The sequence below is a fragment of the Palaemon carinicauda genome, chromosome 3 (assembly GCF_036898095.1).
Source record: "Palaemon carinicauda isolate YSFRI2023 chromosome 3, ASM3689809v2, whole genome shotgun sequence".
Taxonomy (NCBI): Eukaryota; Metazoa; Arthropoda; class Malacostraca; order Decapoda; family Palaemonidae; genus Palaemon; species Palaemon carinicauda.
In genome coordinates this window covers 61,746,931-61,766,915 of record NC_090727.1, presented here as the reverse complement: position 1 = coordinate 61,766,915, position 19,985 = coordinate 61,746,931, and the positions used below count along the sequence as shown (strand labels likewise).

Here is a 19,985-nt window from a genome sequence, read left to right as displayed (position 1 = left end):
GGAGAAGGACACTCCAAAATCAAACCATTGTTCTCTGGTCTTGGATAGTACCATAGCCTCTGGACCATGGTCTTTCACTGTCCTGGTGTAGAGTTCTCTTGCTTGGGGGTACGCTTGGGAACACCATTCTATCATATTTTTCTTCCTCTCTTTTTTTAAAGTTTTTATAGTTTATATGTGAAAGATTTGTGTTGATTTTGCTTTTCTTAAATTATTTTATTTTAGTTGTTAAATATTTGTAGTTTCCTTATTTCCCTTCCTCACTGGGCTACTTTCCTTGTTGAAGCCCTCAGGCTTATAGACTTATAGCTTTTTGCTTTTCCAACTAGGGTTGTAGCCTAGCAAGTAATAATAATAATAATAATAATAATAATAATAATAATAATAATAATAATAATAAAAAGATTCGCATGGATATATATGGAATTCACAAGTGATAATAATAATACTATTTTGAATATTCTTTATTTTTTTTTTGTCCTCAAAGACTCATTTAAAAACAGTTATGATTACACAAAGACATTTCCTAATCCTCATGAAAACTCCAAGGTCTTTGAGAACATTTTTATAAAGCCTCATTAAATCCACATAGTATGTGGCTTCAAATAAGGTTGTCTCTCCTTATTAATACATAAATGAAGATTAATTGGAAGCTTAAGTAAATTATGAAACAAATATAAGTCTGCTCAGTGGCGTAGCTAAGAGTGGGGGACCATTTTGAAAAGGCCCCCCTTGGCCTCCAAGAGAGGGGTCCCTCCAAAGCAGGGCCAGAAAAGAAAAGAATGAAAGTATACAATTACAATTACTATTCGGTAAGAGGGGGCAGGTTCTCTTTACTAAGTCAGCCCCCCAGGACCCCAAATTTCTAGCTACGCCACTATGTAACGAAAATATAAATACAGAAATTGAATATGCATACATTAGAATAAGGTTTGTAAGGTTAAAGTAATAATTAAATAAAGATGCTTACAATGAAATGAAAACCATACAGGGTTTTGAGACTTAGAAAGGCCACGTACATACCATTATTTTTTTTTCAGATTAAGACCAGTTATTCTAAGCTCTGGTCTCATTTTCAACATAAGGAAATGTTGTTTGGCTAAAACTAAAGATATTTTATACAGAAAGAGCCTGTGGCAGAGATTTCACAGTGAATCATCAATATTTCTACAATTCACCACATCCACCATTCAACTTCTGAGTAGTTGGATCTCGATCATCATCTCTTTGAATCAGTGTAACCTTAATCTACTGTATCTTTTTAATTACATGAAATTACCTAATAGATTTGTTATATTCTATTTATCTCCAAGAGAACAGCAGGGAATTTTTCAACGCTTCACTTTCCAACTAAATCATCATGATCTTTTACCAGGTGGAATAGACTTAGGAAAAAAAATGAAAATTTCTCTCTTGTAAGATAGATTCTAAGTTAGATTCTTGTTAGGAACTTAATTCATATTATCTGTAGTCTTTTTCTCAGTTCGTTACACTGAAAGGACGTGACTTGCATATTGATTATGGCCTCCTTCCTGTGTTCATGGCATCCATGAAAACCACCAGGAAGGCAGAGGATCACCCTGCAGTACCCCCATCCTCATGCCTGTCTCTGAATCACTGCTCCATAGATGACATTTTCGAAGTCATGTTTCTGTTGTGCTCTGGAAACATTGCCTGACATCTCGACCTCTTCGTAAATAGCCTCTGTGTTCATGTTTGATCCAGACTCTGAAACGGAATTATTATTGTTATTATTACTTGCTAAGCTACAAGCCTAATTGGAAAGGCAGGATGATATAGGCTCAGGGGCTCCAACAGGGAAAATGGCCCAGTGAGGAAAGGAAACAAGGAAAAATACAATATTTCAAGAGCAGTAACAACATTAAAATGAATATCTCCTATATAAACTAAGAAAACTTTAACAAAACAAGAGGAAGAGAAATAAGATAGAGTAGTATGCCCGAGTGTACCCTCAAGCAAGAGAATTCTAACCCTAGACAGTGGAAGACCATGGTACAGAGGCTCTGGCACTACCCAAGACTAGAGAACAATGGCTTTTACATAAGCCCAAGAAAAGAGAACATCGAACGGAGCATAATTCCTGTGCCCACATAAGGTACAGTTGGACACAGGAATGCATGGTCCACCTCGCTCTAGGGGAGTGCACCCTGCCACGCCTTTACTGCATGGTGAGTTTTTGCTCCGGAGTAAGGGTCAATTAGTTGCACTTTCTCAGAGCAAGATGTGCCAGGAATTCCTGTGTCCTACTGTACATTTGATTACGTATTAAGAGTTTTGTTGTAGATTATATCTGAAATTGTCTTTTTCATTTAAGCTGAAGAAGAAGATTTACTTAATTGTTATTATTCTATTTTTATGCGATGTTCTACATTTCTTGGTGTTATACACATCTTGTTATTCACATTTTACACCATTTAAAATAGGTTTTACATCATGCAATTCCAATTTTTCTTTTATATATTTTATTAATTTGTGATCCCATATAATTGCTTTTTAGCGTTTGACTTAAACTTCTTCCGATTTAGATACAAATTTCAATTGTAAACGACCTCTACTCTCAAAGAATCGTTTTGTTTTTTATTTAAAGGTCGCTCATGAATTGCAAAGGCGAGGAACAGCAATAATGTCCTAGTGACTGATCATATATACGTATGATCAATGCCTGATTTAGGACCAGGGAGGGCCAGGCAATGGCTGTTGAGGACTCAGCAGGTAGACCTATTTACTCTCCCGAAACCCGCCTTCCTTCGCTCACAAGGATGGTGAGATTGCAGACACTACTAGAAACTATCGAGTTTGAGCGCGTCCCAAACCCCGGTCCAGCATATCGTCAGACAGGGACGTTTCCAATAGTTTACCAAAACCAGCATAGAATATTCAAGTGATAAATTTCATTTTAGGAAACAGATATCTATTCTGTCTGCTGCAGCATCCAAGACGGAATACTTGTCTTTTTCCATCACAGGGTTAACGGTTTCAGAGTACCTGAGACAGATTATGGGACCATTAGAGAAACCCCTTTATCAATAACAACATAACCTGATTTTAACGTGATAGTATGCAAAACGTTATGCCTGATTTAAATCTTTAATATTTTGTGTACGAAATCAGGCAGTAATTTTGGCAGAAACTAATTTTTTTTAAATCAGGTTTCTCTCAGCATTGGGTTCTCAGCCACTGCTTGTGCCGTCAAATATAAGGTGTAGTTGTTCCGATTACGCTACTTGTAAGTTTCTGTGCTTATGTGAATGACAGGAGTCTTTGTAGGAATATATCTATTGGCTGTATTATCTCTAATCTATGTTAAAGAATGTGTATATAATATGACAGAATTGTCTTTAATATAGGGTTAAACAAATCTTCAACTTCAGCAGAAGAAACTGCTCACTTTGAAACGGTGATAATCGTTAGTGTTAAAGAGAATAAGCCTTATTCACAGCAAATATTTACCATTAAGTGAAGCTCTTCTCCCTCGGATGATGTAAACAGCCATTCCTATCACGATCGCGACCGACACACAACAGATACTTAGTAAAACAATTGATGTGAAGTTCAGAGCAGTCTCTCTGGTGCTTGGCGTTGCAGGGTGAACTGGTGCTGGAAGATCTGCAATAGAGTTTTGTTAGATTAGCTTAGCTTAAACAACTACATAAAATGCATTAGTTTCTAGTTAACAGCAGGACAAAGATTTCAGAGATGTCAATTCATATTTGGTGTTTGGCCAGTCTTCATCATCACACTGGCCAGTGCAGATTGGTGATGGCGGGAGATTTTTGTCTGATCGCTCACATTAACCCAACTTAATATTGGTGGCCTTGACTAGTACAGCTTTGCTGACCTTAGATATACTCAAACACTTTCACCCCGTCAAGGTATCCCCACTGGTTAAACAGCATAGCTCAAATCAAATCGCAGAGCCAAGGAGATGGATGTTACTAAGAAAGTGAGCTGAGAAAGAATATGAAAAAGACGAGATATTAGGATGGGACAGATGCATTCGCTCTGTTGTTAGTCCAAATGACCATACTTGACTCGACTTTACTTTAAGAGCTGTTTTCCTGGTCCTGTCACACAAGGAAACCCTATGCACTAGAGGAACTACAAGATCTGTCTGCCGTATACATTCTTAGGTATTTTGAGTATCACAGCGTACATAAAACTGAAATATTTTTTTAATTAACATTGGGATTATATTAATTTCATGATACATTCTTAGAAATATATAGAAATCGAAGGCTTTCCAAAAGAGAATATGAAAGGAAATGGACTCACCACATTTGTATATGTCGGCACAAAATCTCCAGTAGGTCTTTTTGGTGCTCGTTATTCTAATGCTTAAAGTAGATGACTTATATACCCAATGTCTGCTGTTGCCTGGATTAATTATCACTTCCTTGGAAAGAAAAACTTTGAAAAGACTTTGCATTGAAAATTTTCCACAACATTAGATATATCTGTCATATTAAGCTAACAATCATTCGCCTGTTAGAAAGATCAATTGTAAACCAATTTTATTATAGTTTTACTTATCAGTTAATGACACAGAAGCAGAAAATACTTAATGATGTAACTAACAGCAGTATACAGAAATAGTTTTTTCCTTTGATTGTTTGGTAGCTCAAAAGTGAGTATGAATATTTATTTGGAATATGAAAGAACAATTAAGAAAGAATTTTGTTACCTTATCAACTTCGTTGTGGAGGCTCATTATTTGATTGGCGTGTATGTATTTATTTATGTTTGTATGTTTGTTCGTTTATGAGTCGCATAACTCTAAAACTATTTGACCGAATCTCATGAAATTTGGTGGGATGATTGGCTATAACCCAAGGACAATTTGATTAGATTTTTGGAGTGATTGGATCATAGGTGTTATGTTTGTGGTTCACATAACTCAAAAGGTATTGACCGAATCTCATAAAATTTGGTGGGATGATTGGCCATGATCCAAAGACAATTTAATTATATTCTGAAAGTTATTTGGTCAAAGTTAAAGGCCATGCATAGGTCAAAAACATATTTTATCCAATTTGCATGAAACTCGTGCCAAAATGTGCTTAGGGACTTGTCCTGCTAGAGCATTGTCACTGTCCCTTGCCTCTGCCCCTCTTAAATTACTTTTAAACCGTTAAGAGACCCTTCTTGACAGTGATTTTCCAATAAACTAACTTCTCTATTCAAAGTTAACTTGAAAATTTTCTTCTTTGATTCAAAATGAAATAAATATTTAACTTCGAAAGCTAAAGAAAGTGTTCACAAAAGAATTGTTTTTTAAAAAGTAATCACCATTAAATTAATGAATTTTTTTCCTATTTCTTGGTTGCATCATTATGGTTTTGTGGGGTCAGAGAATTCATTGAGTGATTGAAGACTTTTGATACTTACCCCATAAAATCTAAAAATTTCGATGATATTCCATGCATTTGATTTGCTTGAATTATAAAAATATTCAAATAGTTGCCCATGATTCGTGAATCCTTCGATGATGAATTCGTTATTTATATCGCTGGTCCAAGAAGCTAGAACATTGTGGGAAGAATCTAGAAAAAAGTGGGGAGGAGCTTCAACTGTGAAATTGACTGTATTATTCGCATCAGAGATGTAGAACTTGTCATCTGGAAGAGAGAATGAGTTTGGATATTGTAAAAGAATGCTTAAAGAAACCCGTGTTATAAGACATACTGTAATTTTAACTTGAATTTTTAAAAAGTTCCTCATTACTCTGTTAGGAACTAGTGAAAATAACTAGTCTTGAGGAAGTAATATATTGGGAATTTAGGGAAGATTTTAAGACAGGATATCGCCATTCCAAACATCAATAGGTTAATTTGGTTCATGTACTAAAAATAAGCTACTACGTAGTGTCTCCAAGTCTGAAGACAACGTCTGAAATATAAATATTTAATCATCATTATTTCGCCAGTGGTCTCTATCTTTGAGCTTTTAAATCAATACTTTTCCATTCAACAACTCCTACTTCACGCCAAACCTGTAGGCCTGGGTCTTCCAACTCTTCTAGTGCCTTGTGGAGCCTAGTTAAAAGTTTTGTGAACTAATCTCTCTTGGGGAGTGCGAAGAGCATGCCCAAACCATCTCCATCTACATCTCACCATAATCTCATCCACATATGGCACTCGAGTAATCTCTCTTATAGTTTCATCTAATAACGGGTTAAAAATTCCTTTTAATTTTTTTGCCATATGTTTAATATGATAAAGAACGCTAAGCAAGCACTTTATTCCATATTTTCATGACGTCATGAAGGAATTCTTACTACTTGCTCTTAGCCTAAGTCCTTGGCAAAGGGCTGTGCATGAAGGATTCAGTCACTGGAGAGTGGGCTGCAGTGGTATTCATCTTTGGTAGTTACATATTTTAATTTTAATTGTTCATGACTTTTCAAATAGTTTATTTATTTCCTTATTTCCTTTCCTCGCTGGGCTATTTTCCCCTTTTGGAGCTCTGGGTACTGTAGCATCCAGCTTTTCAAACTTTGGTTGTAGCTTAGCTAAAAATAATAATAATAATAATAATAATAATAATAATAATAATAATAATAATAATAATAATAATATGCAACTGAGCTGCATTCACAGTTCAAAGTCTATCGTTTGATTTGTTTAATTATTTAGATCAGGTGGTTAGTCGAATGAAAATTAATTTTAATTATTTCAATGATAATAATTTTAATGAATACAGTAATGATTTCGATAATAATAATAATTTTAATAAATTGACTTTAATCCCCTTGAAAAAAAATGGAATCGTGAGCTCCGTCGAAGAGGGGGAGACCTTGTGAGATCGGTCATGAAATTTAGTGAAGCTTTGCGAAAAATCCTTTATGTGTTTCAAAATTCATCGAAATTTTTTTTTTTATTTTAAAGAATCGTTTGCTTCTAATTTTCTAGCAAACTCTGATAGGTCACTGAGTTTTTATTTTTATTTCAAGGCATTTATAAGACCCACATTTTTCTTTCTTACTAAAGTATATCATAAATTTATTTTATTATTATTATTCTAATTATTATTATTATTATTATTATTATTGCTTGCTAAGCTACAACCCTTGTTAGAAAAGCAAGATGCTATAAGCCAAAGTGCTCCAACAGGCAAAGTAGCACAGTGAGGAAAGGAAATAAGGAAACAAATGAGCAACAAGATACTTAATGAAAAACAAAATAAATTATTACAAGAACAATAACAACATTAAAATATATCTTCCATATATAAACTATGAGATCTTCAAAATAACAAGAGGAAGAAAAATATATAGTATAGTGTGCCCGAATGTACCCTCAAGCAAAAGAACTCTACCCCAAGACAGTGGAATACCATAGTACAGAGGCAATGGCACTACCCAAGACTAGAGAACATTGGTTTGATTTTGGAGTGTCCTCCTCCTAGAAAGAGCTGCTTACCGTAGCTAAAAAGTCTCTTTTAACCTTAAAGCGAAGTGATTCTTACCTGCTTGAGCAGACGCAAAGGCCAGAATCAGTGCAAAAGGGAAGAACAGTAGTTTCACCATAGTTGGTCGTTGGAATCCTGTCAAGAAATTGATCCCAGCTGGTCAAACTCACTTCTGAGTCCTCTGGAGGAATGAATTTATGGTTCCTCTTTGGCTCGTCACTGAAAAAAGTTTCACTTGATTTTTCTTTTCACTCAATCACTGCTGAAGAAGAGGCTTTGTCTTGTTGCGTCTCTGTAGGCTAATCAAGAACTAGTAAAGAACTAATGGCGTCCTGGGATCAGAAGAAAATGTAAATATAGTTCACATTTCCTACCGGATTTCTAAGCTGATTAAACGTCTTTGTTTTAGCAACGGAAATGCAAACAAGGACACTCCAGTAGGATTGATATGTGTTAGTTAGTAGTCAATTAAAAGTTTAATTAACTAATACAACCAATTCACTATGATATATAAAGATCATTCATTATCAAGTGCTTTTGAACTAAACCACTCCCGGTTTCGTTCACCGCTAATCTTTTTGTTACTTTGTGAACGAGATGACGTCTTGCAATCGACAATTGACTTTTCAAAAAAGGATATTCTCTCTCTCTCTCTCTCTCTCTCTCTCTCTCTCTCTCTCTCTCTCTCTCTCTCTCTCTCTCTCTCTCTCTCTCTCTCTCTCTCTCTCTGCTTCTCTTTGTCATCCTTATCTGTCATCTATATTTCCTCCAGCAACGATTGTCCAATTTTACTTAAGTTTAGTTAATTTCATTTGTTTTTTTTATCTAATTGCCGGGTGGTCAAAACAGTCTAATGTTTACCCTTATATCCATCGATTTATAGGTTCGAGTCCCTGGCCGGGCTGGGCTAGTTATCATTAAAGGGAATTTCCTTGTGCGTCTAAGACTCTTAGATCCCATGTCAGAGGGAATTCGATATTAATTGGTATTTATGGCTTATTTGAAAAAAAATTGTAAACCCCGAATGTTAGTGACACACACATACACACACATACACACACACACACACACATATATATATATATATATATATATATATATATATATATATATATATATATATATATATGATAAATTTTGCACATTTTTACGTGTTTTTCATATTGAAATAAGCCATATATATTTTTGATACATTAATGTCTGGATTCTCTTTGTGTGATTTCGCCTGGGGCTCTGATCCCGAGGTCGTTAGGAGAATCCAGACATTAATGTATCAAAAATATATATGGCTTATTTGAATATATATATATATATATATATATATATATATATATATATATATATATACACACACACACATATATATATATATATATATATATACATATATATATATATATATATATATATATATATATATATCAAAGCTAATCGCTTAAGAAACAGATGCAGGCAACGTTTAAGAAGCTCTTTCTCTCCAGGCTGTTTCTTGGCATCCTGTTGATCCTTTCCTTTATTTCTTCTCTTTGGTTATATGATTTCCTTTTTATGTCATAATTATTTTCGAAGAATTCTTTGTTAATCCGAAGGCCCTTGGTATTCAAGAGTTAATTTCCAGTGTCTAGAAAAAATGGAGAGAGAGAGAGAGAGAGAGAGAGAGAGAGAGAGAGAGAGAGAGAGAGAGAGAGAGAGAGAGAGAGAGAGAGAGAGAGATTATTCTCTTATACACTTGATCTAAGGAGTAAGTGCATATTATTTATGTTTCAGTGTCTGACCCGAATATATTTCTTGCCAGGTAGTAGGTTGGCCAGGGCACCAGCCATCCGTTGAGATACAACCGCAAGAGAGTTATTGGGTAATTATACTGGCCACACAGTACTACACTGGATTCTTCTCTCTGGTTACGTCTCATTTTCCATTTGCCTACACATACACTGAGTAGTCTGGCTTATTCTTTACATATTCTCCTCTGTCCTCATACACCTGACAACACTGAGATTACCCAACAATTCATTCGCTCTTAAGGAATTAACTACTGCACTGTAATTGTTCGGTAGCTACTTTCCTCTTGGTAAAGGTAGAAGAGATTCTTTAGCTATGGTAAGCTGCTCTTCTAGGAGAAGGACACTCCAAAATCAAACCATTGTTCTCTGGTCTTGGATAGTACCATAGCCTCTGGACCATGGTCTTTCACTGTCTTGGGGTAGAGTTCTCTTGCTTGAGGGTACGCTTGGGAACACTATTCTATCATATTTTTCTTCCTCTTGTTTTGTTAAAGTTTTTATAGCTTATATTTGAAAGATTTGTGTTGATGTTGCTTTTCTTAAATTATTTTATTTTAGTTGTTAATTATTTTTAGTTTCCTTATTTCCCTTCCTCACTGGGCTACTTTCCTTGTTGAAGCCCTCAGGCTTATAGACTTATAGCATTTTGCTTTTCCAACTAGGGTTGTAACTTAGCAAGTAATAATAATAATAATAATAATAATAATAATAATGATAATAATAATAATGATAATAATAATAATAATAATAATAATAGTAATAATAATAATATGCTTTTAGATTTAAAATGCTTGCCAGCATATGCTGACATGTAGGACTATTATTATTATTATTATTATTATTATTATTATTATTATTATTATTATTATTATTATTATTATTATTATTATTATTATCATTAGCCAAGCTATAACTCTAGTTGGAAAAGCAAGATGCTATAAGCCCAAGGGCTCTAATAGGGAAAAAATAGCCCAGTGAGGAAAGGAAATAAGGAAATAAATAAATGATAAGAACTCTGTCTCCGGGATATAGTACATTGAATAGGTACATTAGATATGTGTAAAACATAAAATAAGATGACGAGAACAATAATTATCCTATTTTTCAATGTTTTCATCTACTCTTAAAAGCATAGTAGACATTTAATTCGTGTCTACTTTCCTCTTGGTAAGGGTAGAAGAGACTCTTTAGCTATGGTAAGCAGCTCTTCTAGGAGAAAGACACTCCAAAATCAAACCATTGTTCTCTATTCCTGGGTAGTGCCATAGCCTCTGTACCATGGTCTTACACTGCCTTGGGTTAGAGTTCTCTTGCTTGAGGGTACACTTGGGCACACTTTTCTATCTAGTTTCTCTTCCTCTTGTTCTGTTAAAGTTTTTATATTTTAAATAGGAAATATTTATTTTAATATTGTTACTATTCCTAAAATGTTCTATTTTTCCTTATCTCCTTATTTCCTTTCCTCAGTGGGCTATTTTCCCCTGTTGGGGCCCCTGGGCTTATAGCATCCTGCTTTTCCAACTAGGGTTGTAGCTTAGCATTTAATAATAATAATAATAACTGGATTATTAAAGGAGAGCCGTTGCATAAGAAGAACCTCCTCCTGCCATTAGTAGTAACACCACGTTGTTTACATTTTACACCTGGCCCAGGGTTGCCATTCGTACGATAATTATCGTACATGTACGATTATTTTGTGTCCAGTACGATGTACGATACATACCTTGGGTATATACAATGTATGTGTTTGTGTTTGATTAAAAAATTATACTAAAATACCTTGAAATAAACTATATATGCTACTCCTTAATAATCATGTTGAAAGTGTGTACGATAATTTTGGTTTAAAAAAACGATAATTTTAAGGTTCATGTATGATAATCCAGTGGAAATCATCTGGTCAGTGTTGCCAGGTACGGGAATTTATTCCTAGATTTGGGGATTTTGGGTGACTGATGGGGATAATCTGTACAAAGTTCTATGAAGAAACAAAGATGAGTGAGCCTTTATATTATTGGAATTTGTTTGTTTGTACTTATATGAAGTATATTGAGTAATTTTCTATATTATTAAAGCCTACGTGATCAAGACAGAAGAGAATATATATGTGGAAATTGGGATTTTTTAGGCTGTTTTGGGGATATTTAGGTTGTTTTGGGGATTTTTATACTAACCAATCTGGTAACCCTGACCTGGCCAGTGTTTGGATTGTACGACTTCTTAAGATTTGAGTGTTTCATGAAATCCATATTATTATTATTGTAAGTTGACTTTTATTATTAGTGATTAATAGAATATATAAGCTTACTTTCAGTGTTAAGATCGGGTTTTAAGTGTAATTAATACGGGAAACAACTTAATTTCATGTTTGTTAGTGCAGCAACCGTGTAGCATACGGTAGCGTTGTTTGATTTGTACACTTTACTCGCAAGATAAACATTTTATCTGCTTAAATTCTTTAACTAGCTTTATTTAGCAATTTGTATGCGCTTAATTTTAAGGCTAAGATCACATTTTATGTATAATTTCGTACAATTACTTTAGTACAGCCACTGTATAGCCTACGGTATCGTTGTTAGATTTCTAGGAGCCTTTGTACATCAGAGGCCAGTTCCTCACATTTTCATTAAAAATGTACATCAACTAAACTAAACTTTCCCCCTAACCTATCCTACAAGCCCTGACCTTACCTAAAGGGGGGGTTAATGCCCCCTGCGACCCTCCTTACACTGCCGTATTCTAAGTTAGACATAATGATACACACAGGTGGCCGCTATCATACATACACCCCGATTTCTACATTTTACGGGTAAAATGAACACCAATGTATGCTTGAACTCGTACATTGGGTATGTTTAATTGTATCAGTAGTTTGTGTGCGCTTAATTTTAAGGTTGATGTTGGTTTTTATGAACAATTTCGCTAAAACAAAAAAAGTTTTCACCTTGACCCAACCTAGGACAGCGGGTTATGTCCCCAGTGGGCACCTACCCACTGAGGCTAAACATGTTATATAGGGAATATGCAGGGAGTGACCAACACCCCTTCTTTACCTTTTTATATATTGTGTAAAGTGTGTATGGAACAATTCATTGAAATATACATGATAATATTACCGTAGCATTGCTACCGTTAGCAATGCCTTTGTAACGTTGTTAACACTGTATCATTGGTAACATTGCTTATTTTAACATTCCCAATACATACGTGAGTTTTGTGACCTGGGAACTCCTAGGTTAGTTTAGGTGGGTTTGTTAGGTTCCGTACCCTTTTTGTACTTTTTATATATTGTGTAAAAGTTATATTGAAAAAAAATTATTTAAAATACGTGTGGAAATATCTAGTATTACTATCGCTAGCAATGCCTTTGTAACGTTGTTAACACTGTGTATCATTGGTAACATTGCTTATTTTAACATTCCCAATACATACGTGAGTTTTGTGACCTGGGAACTCCTAGGTTAGGTCAGTTGGGTTTGTTAGGTTCTGTACCCTTTTTGTACTTTTTATATATTGTGTAAAACTTATATTGAAAAATTATTTAAAATACGTGTGGAAATATCTAGCATTACTATCGCTAGTAATGTCACCATACCATCGGTAACGCTGTGTATCTTTCGTATCGAGGCTAATTTTACCGTTCTCAGTAAATACCTGAGGTTTGTGACCTGTCAACTGTTAGGTTAGGTGGGTTTGTTAGGTTCTGTACCCTTTTTTGTACTTTTTATATATTGTGTAACCGGTAATATTACCTTAACAATCCGAGTCATCGTTGGTAACACTGTGTATCATTGGTAACGTTGCTAATGTTATCGTACGGCATACATTCGTGAGTGAAGTTGTTATCAGGTTATTACCAATTATCATGTCTGACCAATGGCTCCATTGCCTGAAAGGGACATGGCAGGGGAGACCCATTCGCTAACTCAACATAGCCTGGTGGGGGCATTTTCCCTATATAACATGTTTAGCCTCAGCAGGTAGGACCTACTGAGGACATGATGCCCGCTGAGGACAGTAGCACTTCGGACCTTTATCCCTTGTTGCGTTGTGCAGGCTGTGGCTAAGTTCGAGACTGCAGACTGAGTTACGAAGGTTAGGTCAGGTGTATGATGTTACGGTTAGCCCTAGCATAGTGTAAGGTCATGCCCACCGCTCGCATACAAAGTGAGAAATCCTTCCTGTGTTTGTCATTACCCACACTCGAGTGTATTAAGGTGTTTGTACCATAACGGGCATGCCTGATAAATCCATATTTTCAAACCTATTGCAAAGAATATGGCTGTCGGGGTGTATGTATGATAGCAATGTTAGGGGGTTGTAACGACCCCCACCCTTTAGGTAAGAACGTAAGGACATGTCCTGTAGGTTAGGTTAGGGGGGTTAGCTTTGTCTTGTTGGTGTCCATGTTTTATGCTCATTGGTGGAACTGGCCGCTAATATACAAAGGCTCCTGGAAGACTAAGTTCAGCACGGTCCGAAGGCAAGTCACGGGTAGCTCCTGCTTAGTTCCCAACTTTCCCGATAGATAGAGCCCGTGTCATCCCAGTCTAAGAAACATTCGTTTTTACAATTTAATACTGTCCCGGCAATCTACATATTTACCTATTCTTTTAAGTTTGTAGTTTTTTGGGACACGTCATTTATAGTGATATTTGATACTGCTATGATAATTATCATGAATTGTTAGGTTCAGATCAGATTCAGGTTGAGGCTTTGCCTTTGCAACGGCGCCTGTGTCTTTTAGTTTTGTGTGTTCCTTATTTTCACTAGTTTTTCTCTTTTCATCCACATTTGTTGTAGCACTTTTCTTATTTTCAATATTTTCTTCACCAAAAAGGAATTTTCCAACTGTTTGTGCACTCTTCTTCGTATGGTTGTTGGAGTTCAATTGCTTTTATTCTTATATCACTAAACTGTGGACAATATAACATAATGTGGTTAGCATTTTCTTCTACATCACAGAATACACAGTTTATATTTCCATCTTGGTGTCTGTTTTTTATATTCAAGCCCAGTGAGTTTGTCCTTGCTCTGAATAATAAAGTTGATGAAAATGTGTTGTCATACACTTCCTCCTCCTTGATTTCACTTTTCCAGTTTTTATACAAAATTAGACTCTCCTTGCACTCCATTTCACTCTTCCATTTGCTTGTGTCCCATTTTCAATATTTTCTTCACAAAAAAGGAATTTTCCAACTGTTTGTGCACTCTACTTCGTATGGTTGTTGGAGTTCAATTGCTTTTATTCTTATATCACTAAACTGTGGACAATATAACATAATGTGGTTAGCATTTTCTTCTACATCACAGAATACACAGTTTATATTTCCATCTTGGTGTCTGTTTTTTATATTCAAGCCCAGTGAGTTTGTCCTTGCTCTGAATAATAAAGTTGATGAAAATGTGTTGTCATACACTTCCTCCTCCTTGATTTCACTTTTCCAGTTTTTATACAAAATTAGACTCTCCTTGCACTCCATTTCACTCTTCCATTTGCTTGTGTCCCATTCTCTTGTTCTCTTCTTTATGTCCTCTTTCGTACATCTCTTGACTTCTCTCATTGCCATCCCACATTCCTCAGCATACTTCTTCACATGCATCCACCACTTTCTCTCTTTTTCTTCCATATCATTGACTATTGCTGTTAGTAAGTCCTTTTCTCCCTTATAAATGCTATTAAGGACCTCAGCTTTCCATCCATTACCCTTGTTTTCATAGCAGGTGCACCTACATCCCCTCTCAAGGCTACAATTGCTGTATTCTTTACACCCCCTAACATCCTTCTATACTCTCTATTCTCTGCAACTTTTCCATTTCCGTTTAGTTAATTACGTTTGTTCCATATAATATAGAAGGTAGTGCTACACTTTTCCAGTATGTTTTCCCTATCAGTATCTTATTACAACTTTTTTCTATGATCGAATATGTAAGATTAGCTAGCTTTTGCCCCTTAACTATCATTTCACTTTTCTGTGTTTTGAACATATTCCTACTATCATCTACCTTGATACCTAGGTATTTAATATTGCTTACTACTCTTATTCCCTCTATATTATCTGGTTTCTCCTTCATATTATATATAAGTACGCTACTTTTGTTTCTATTTATGTCTAAACCACACTGCTTTCCTATATCTATCACTTTCCTTATGTTCAATTCAGCATCCTCTATATTCTCAGCAAGCACTAGGACATCATCAGCAAAAAATACTACTACTAGCTTTATAATATCATTTTTAAAACCACTACCTTCCTTTGCTACTTGTTTTATAATCTGATAAGTAATTAATTTGAATAATGTTGTAGAGCCAGTACAGCCTTGCTTTATTCCACTACTCACTTAGGTTAGGGAAAGGTCGTTACAATGCGTCGTCCGCTGAAGCCACGGCCAAGTTAATCGGTCGTAAAATTTCCTCCAAGCATAGTTTCCTGCCTGACTATAATAACACCCGTTGGGCGGGGCGCTGATTGCCTATCAGTTGGTGGCGCAAGCTTGAACAGTTATCAATGTTTGGACTTATGTTTTCGCTAATTCCAACAATCGTCATTTTTAACCTTTTATTAAGATTGTTATTTCATTGGGGGACATCCTGAAATTATGCCGAATACTAATTTGTTATATATACAATCAAAGGTTAGGTTAGGCAACATCTAGTTCAAGATATTTTGGTAGATATAGCCAGTGTCAAACAAACCAACCGAACTAACCCTATTGTGGGCCGCGTGATTTCAAATTTTTAATCCCCCCCCCACATGACCCAAGATTGACCTGGAGTCGATCCTTTCCAACTCTAACCACCATAATGGATAGACGTGTTGCGTATAGTTACTCTTTGAGCGATGTTGTTGAGTTTATCACTCATATTGATCAAATTGATTCGTTGAAGACAATAAGGTATTTACACCTACGGGACTTTACTCGAGTTTCCCCCGAATTTTTTCATTATTTATTTAAAAAATAGCACTTAGGTGATTTTAGGGGTCCATGTGAGAAGTGTAAAATTGGTGGCTCAAGAACCCGAGGATTTTGGTTTTAGCGACATCAAATATTAAAATAAGCCTGAGTAACTTTTTTATTATGACAATGTGGTTAAGATATAATTTTGGGTGCTGCCCATACCTTTTTTTGTGTAGGAGAGAGACTTACGAAGGGGGTCGGGGGCAAGGTAGTGATCTGGTAACTACTAGGTTGGGTTTGTGGGGTTTGTATATTAGCGACAGTGGTTGGGGGGTCGCAGGGGGCGTTAGCCCCCCCGGTTAGGTCACGAGGAAGGTAAGGATATGGCTTGTAGGCCAGGTTAGGAGGGGAATTTTGGGTTAGTTGTCCATTTTTCTCGCACGTTTCTGACATCCATGACCAGAGTGGTCCTAGTATGTAGTAGTTGGGACAAGCATTTACAAAACTAGTGACTTGTAACATTATTTCATTCCGTGATTATTCCCGTGAAAAAGAGCCGATTTCGGACTTTTTTTTACTCGATTTTCGGCCGGTCCAAGGGCTGTCCCCATAAATTACAAAGGCTCTGACATGGCTAGGTGGTGTTCTCTGCAAGCAGGGGTTTCCTGTCCATTGTTATACAAAGGCTCCAGTGTATGGTATGCGGAACTAACACCAATTATTCACATATAGTCAGTCCTCTGTCATTGTTGGGGCTTTGGTAACATAGACCTTTGCGAAGAGCGAAAAATCACGTAATATTTAGCTCCAGGATGAGTCTACACGTAAACCGCTAAAATAGCTGACCACTGTCTATGCTCGGTCGACTAACACCCTGAAGTAACTGTTATACATTGGTTTCACATGGTTTCTATCATGGTATTTTAGTTCATATCAATTTACAAAGGTAACTGTGTATTACAATGCATGGACACTACTTTACTGTTAAGGCAAGATGACTCAATTCGTACAAGGCAAGACAACTCGATGCCTAAGCGGCATTCCTATAAAGCAAGATGACTCAACTCCTAAGCGGCTTTCCTTCAAGTCTCAATGACTCGATGCTTATACTGCTTTCGCACATGACGAGACAACTTAATGTTTAAGCGGCTTTCCTACAAAGCACAACGACTCAACACCTACGTGGCTTTCCTACAAGGCAAGACAAATCAACGCCTAAGCAGCATTCCTACGAGGCAAGATGACTCGATGCCTAAGCGTATTTCCTACAAGGCACAACGATTCAACGCCTATGCGGCTTTCCTTGAAGACGAGGCAACTCAACGCCTAAGCGGCTTCATTACAAGGCAAGACAACTCGACGCCTCAGAGGCTTTCCTAGAAGACGAGGCAACTCGACGCCTAAGCGGCTTCATTACGAGGCAAGACAACTCGACGCCTAAGCGGCTTCATTACGAGGCAAGACAACTCGACGCCTCAGAGGCTTTCCTAGAAGACGAGGCAACTCAACGCCTAAGCGGCTTCATTACAAGGCAAGACAACTCGACGCCTCAGAGGCTTTCCTAGAAGACGAGGCAACTCGACGCCTAAGAGGCTTCATTACGAGGCAAGACAACTCAACGCCTAAGCGGCTTCATTACGAGGCAAGACAACTCGACGCCTCAGAGGCTTTCCTAGAAGACGAGGCAACTCAACGCCTAAGCGGCTTCATTACAAGGCAAGACAACTCGACGCCTCAGAGGCTTTCCTAGAAGACGAGGCAACTCGACGCCTAAGCGGCTTCATTACGAGGCAAGACAACTCGACGCCTAAGCGGCTTCATTACGAGGCAAGACAATTCGATGCCTAAGCGGCTTCATTACGAGGCAAGACAACTCGACGCCTAAGCGGCTTCATTACGAGGCAAGACAACTCGACGCCTAAGCGGCTTCATTACGAGGCAAGACAACTCGACGCCTAAGCGGCTTCATTACGAGGCATGACAACTCGACGCCTAAGCGGCTTCATTACGAGGCAAGACAACTCGACGCCTAAGCGGCTTCATTACGAGGCAAGACAACTCGACGCCTAAGCGGCTTCATTACGAGGCAAGACAACTCGACGCCTAAGCGGCTTCATTACGAGGCAAGACAACTCGACGCCTAAGCGGCTTCATTACGAGGCAAGACAACTCGACGCCTAAGCGGCTTCATTACGAGGCAAGACAACTCGACGCCTAAGCGGCTTCATTACGAGGCAAGACAACTCGACGCCTAAGCGGCTTCATTACAAGGCAAGACAACTCGACGCCTAAGCGGCTTCATCACAAGGCAAGACAACTCGACGCCTAAGCGGCTTTCCTAGAAGACGAGACAACTCGACGCCTAAGCGGCTTCATCACAAGGCAAGACAACTCGACGCCTAAGCGGCTTTCCTAGAAGACGAGGCAACTCAACGCCTAAGCGGCTTCATCACAAGGCAAGACAACTCGACGCCTAAGAGGCTTTCCTAGAAGACGAGACAACTCAACGCCTAAGCGGCTTTCCTAGAAGACGAGACAACTCGACGCCTAAGCGGCTTTCCTAGAAGACGAGACAACTCGACGCCTAAGCGGCTTCATTACAAGGCAAGACAACTCGACGCCTAAGAGGCTTTCCTAGAAGACGAGGCAACTCAACGCCTAAGCGGCTTCATTACAAGGCAAGACAACTCAACGCCTAAGAGGCTTTCCTAGAAGACGAGACAACTCGACGCCTAAGCGGCTTTCCTAGAAGACGAGACAACTCGACGCCTAAGCGGCTTCATTACAAGGCAAGACAACTCGACGCCCAAGAGGCTTTCCTAGAAGACGAGGCAACTAGACGCCTAAGCGGCTTCATTACAAGGCAAGACAACTGGACGCCTAAGAGGCTTTCCTAGAAGACGAGACAACTCGACGCCTAAGCGGCTTCATTACAAGGCAAGACAACTTGACGCCAAAGAGGCTTTCCTAGAAGACGAGACAACTCGACGCCTAAGCGGCTTTCCTAGAAGACGAGACAACTGGACGCCTAAGAGGCTTTCCTAGAAGACGAGGCAACTCAACGCCTAAGCGGCTTCATTACAAGGCAAGACAACTCAACGCCTAAGAGGCTTTCCTAGAAGACGAGACAACTCGACGCCTAAGCGGCTTTCCTAGAAGACGAGACAACTCGACGCCTAAGCGGCTTCATTACAAGGCAAGACAACTCGACGCCTAAGAGGCTTTCCTAGAAGACGAGACAACTCGACGCCTAAGCGGCTTCATTACAAGGCAAGACAACTCGACACCTAAGAGGCTTTCCTAGAAGACGAGGCAACTCGACGCCTAAGCGGCTTCATTACAAGGCAAGACAACTCGACGCCTAAGAGGCTTTCCTAGAAGACGAGGCAACTCGACGCCTAAGCGGCTTCATTACAAGGCAAGACAACTCGACGCCTAAGAGGCTTTCCTAGAAGACGAGGCAACTCAACGCCTAAGCGGCTTCATTACAAGGCAAGACAACTCAACGCCTAAGAGGCTTTCCTAGAAGACGAGACAACTCGACGCCTAAGCGGCTTTCATAGAAGACGAGACAACTCGACGCCTAAGCGGCTTCATTACAAGGCAAGACAACTCGACGCCTAAGAGGCTTTCCTAGAAGACGAGGCAACTCAACGCCTAAGCGGCTTCATTACAAGGCAAGACAACTCGACGCCTAAGAGGCTTTCCTAGAAGACGAGGCAACTCAACGCCTAAGCGGCTTCATCACAAGGCAAGACAACTCGACGCCTAAGAGGCTTTCCTAGAAGACGAGGCAACTCAACGCCTAAGCGGCTTCATCACAAGGCAAGACAACTCGACGCCTAAGAGGCTTTCCTAGAAGACGAGGCAACT

The 19,985-nt window shown here is 38.1% G+C and overlaps 1 protein-coding gene across 1 annotated transcript; it reads right to left on the bottom strand.

The window, feature by feature from the left end:
- Positions 1-535: 535 nt before the first annotated feature.
- LOC137637536 (uncharacterized) lies at positions 536-7,762 on the bottom strand. Its single transcript, XM_068369699.1, has 3 exons — positions 7,486-7,762; positions 3,472-3,627; positions 536-1,728 (listed from the first exon to the last, which is right to left on the bottom strand). Exons 1-3 carry the CDS (start codon positions 7,544-7,546, stop codon positions 1,598-1,600), a joined length of 348 nt encoding a protein of 115 aa, XP_068225800.1. The 5' UTR covers positions 7,547-7,762; the 3' UTR covers positions 536-1,597.
- Positions 7,763-19,985: the final 12,223 nt, after the last annotated feature.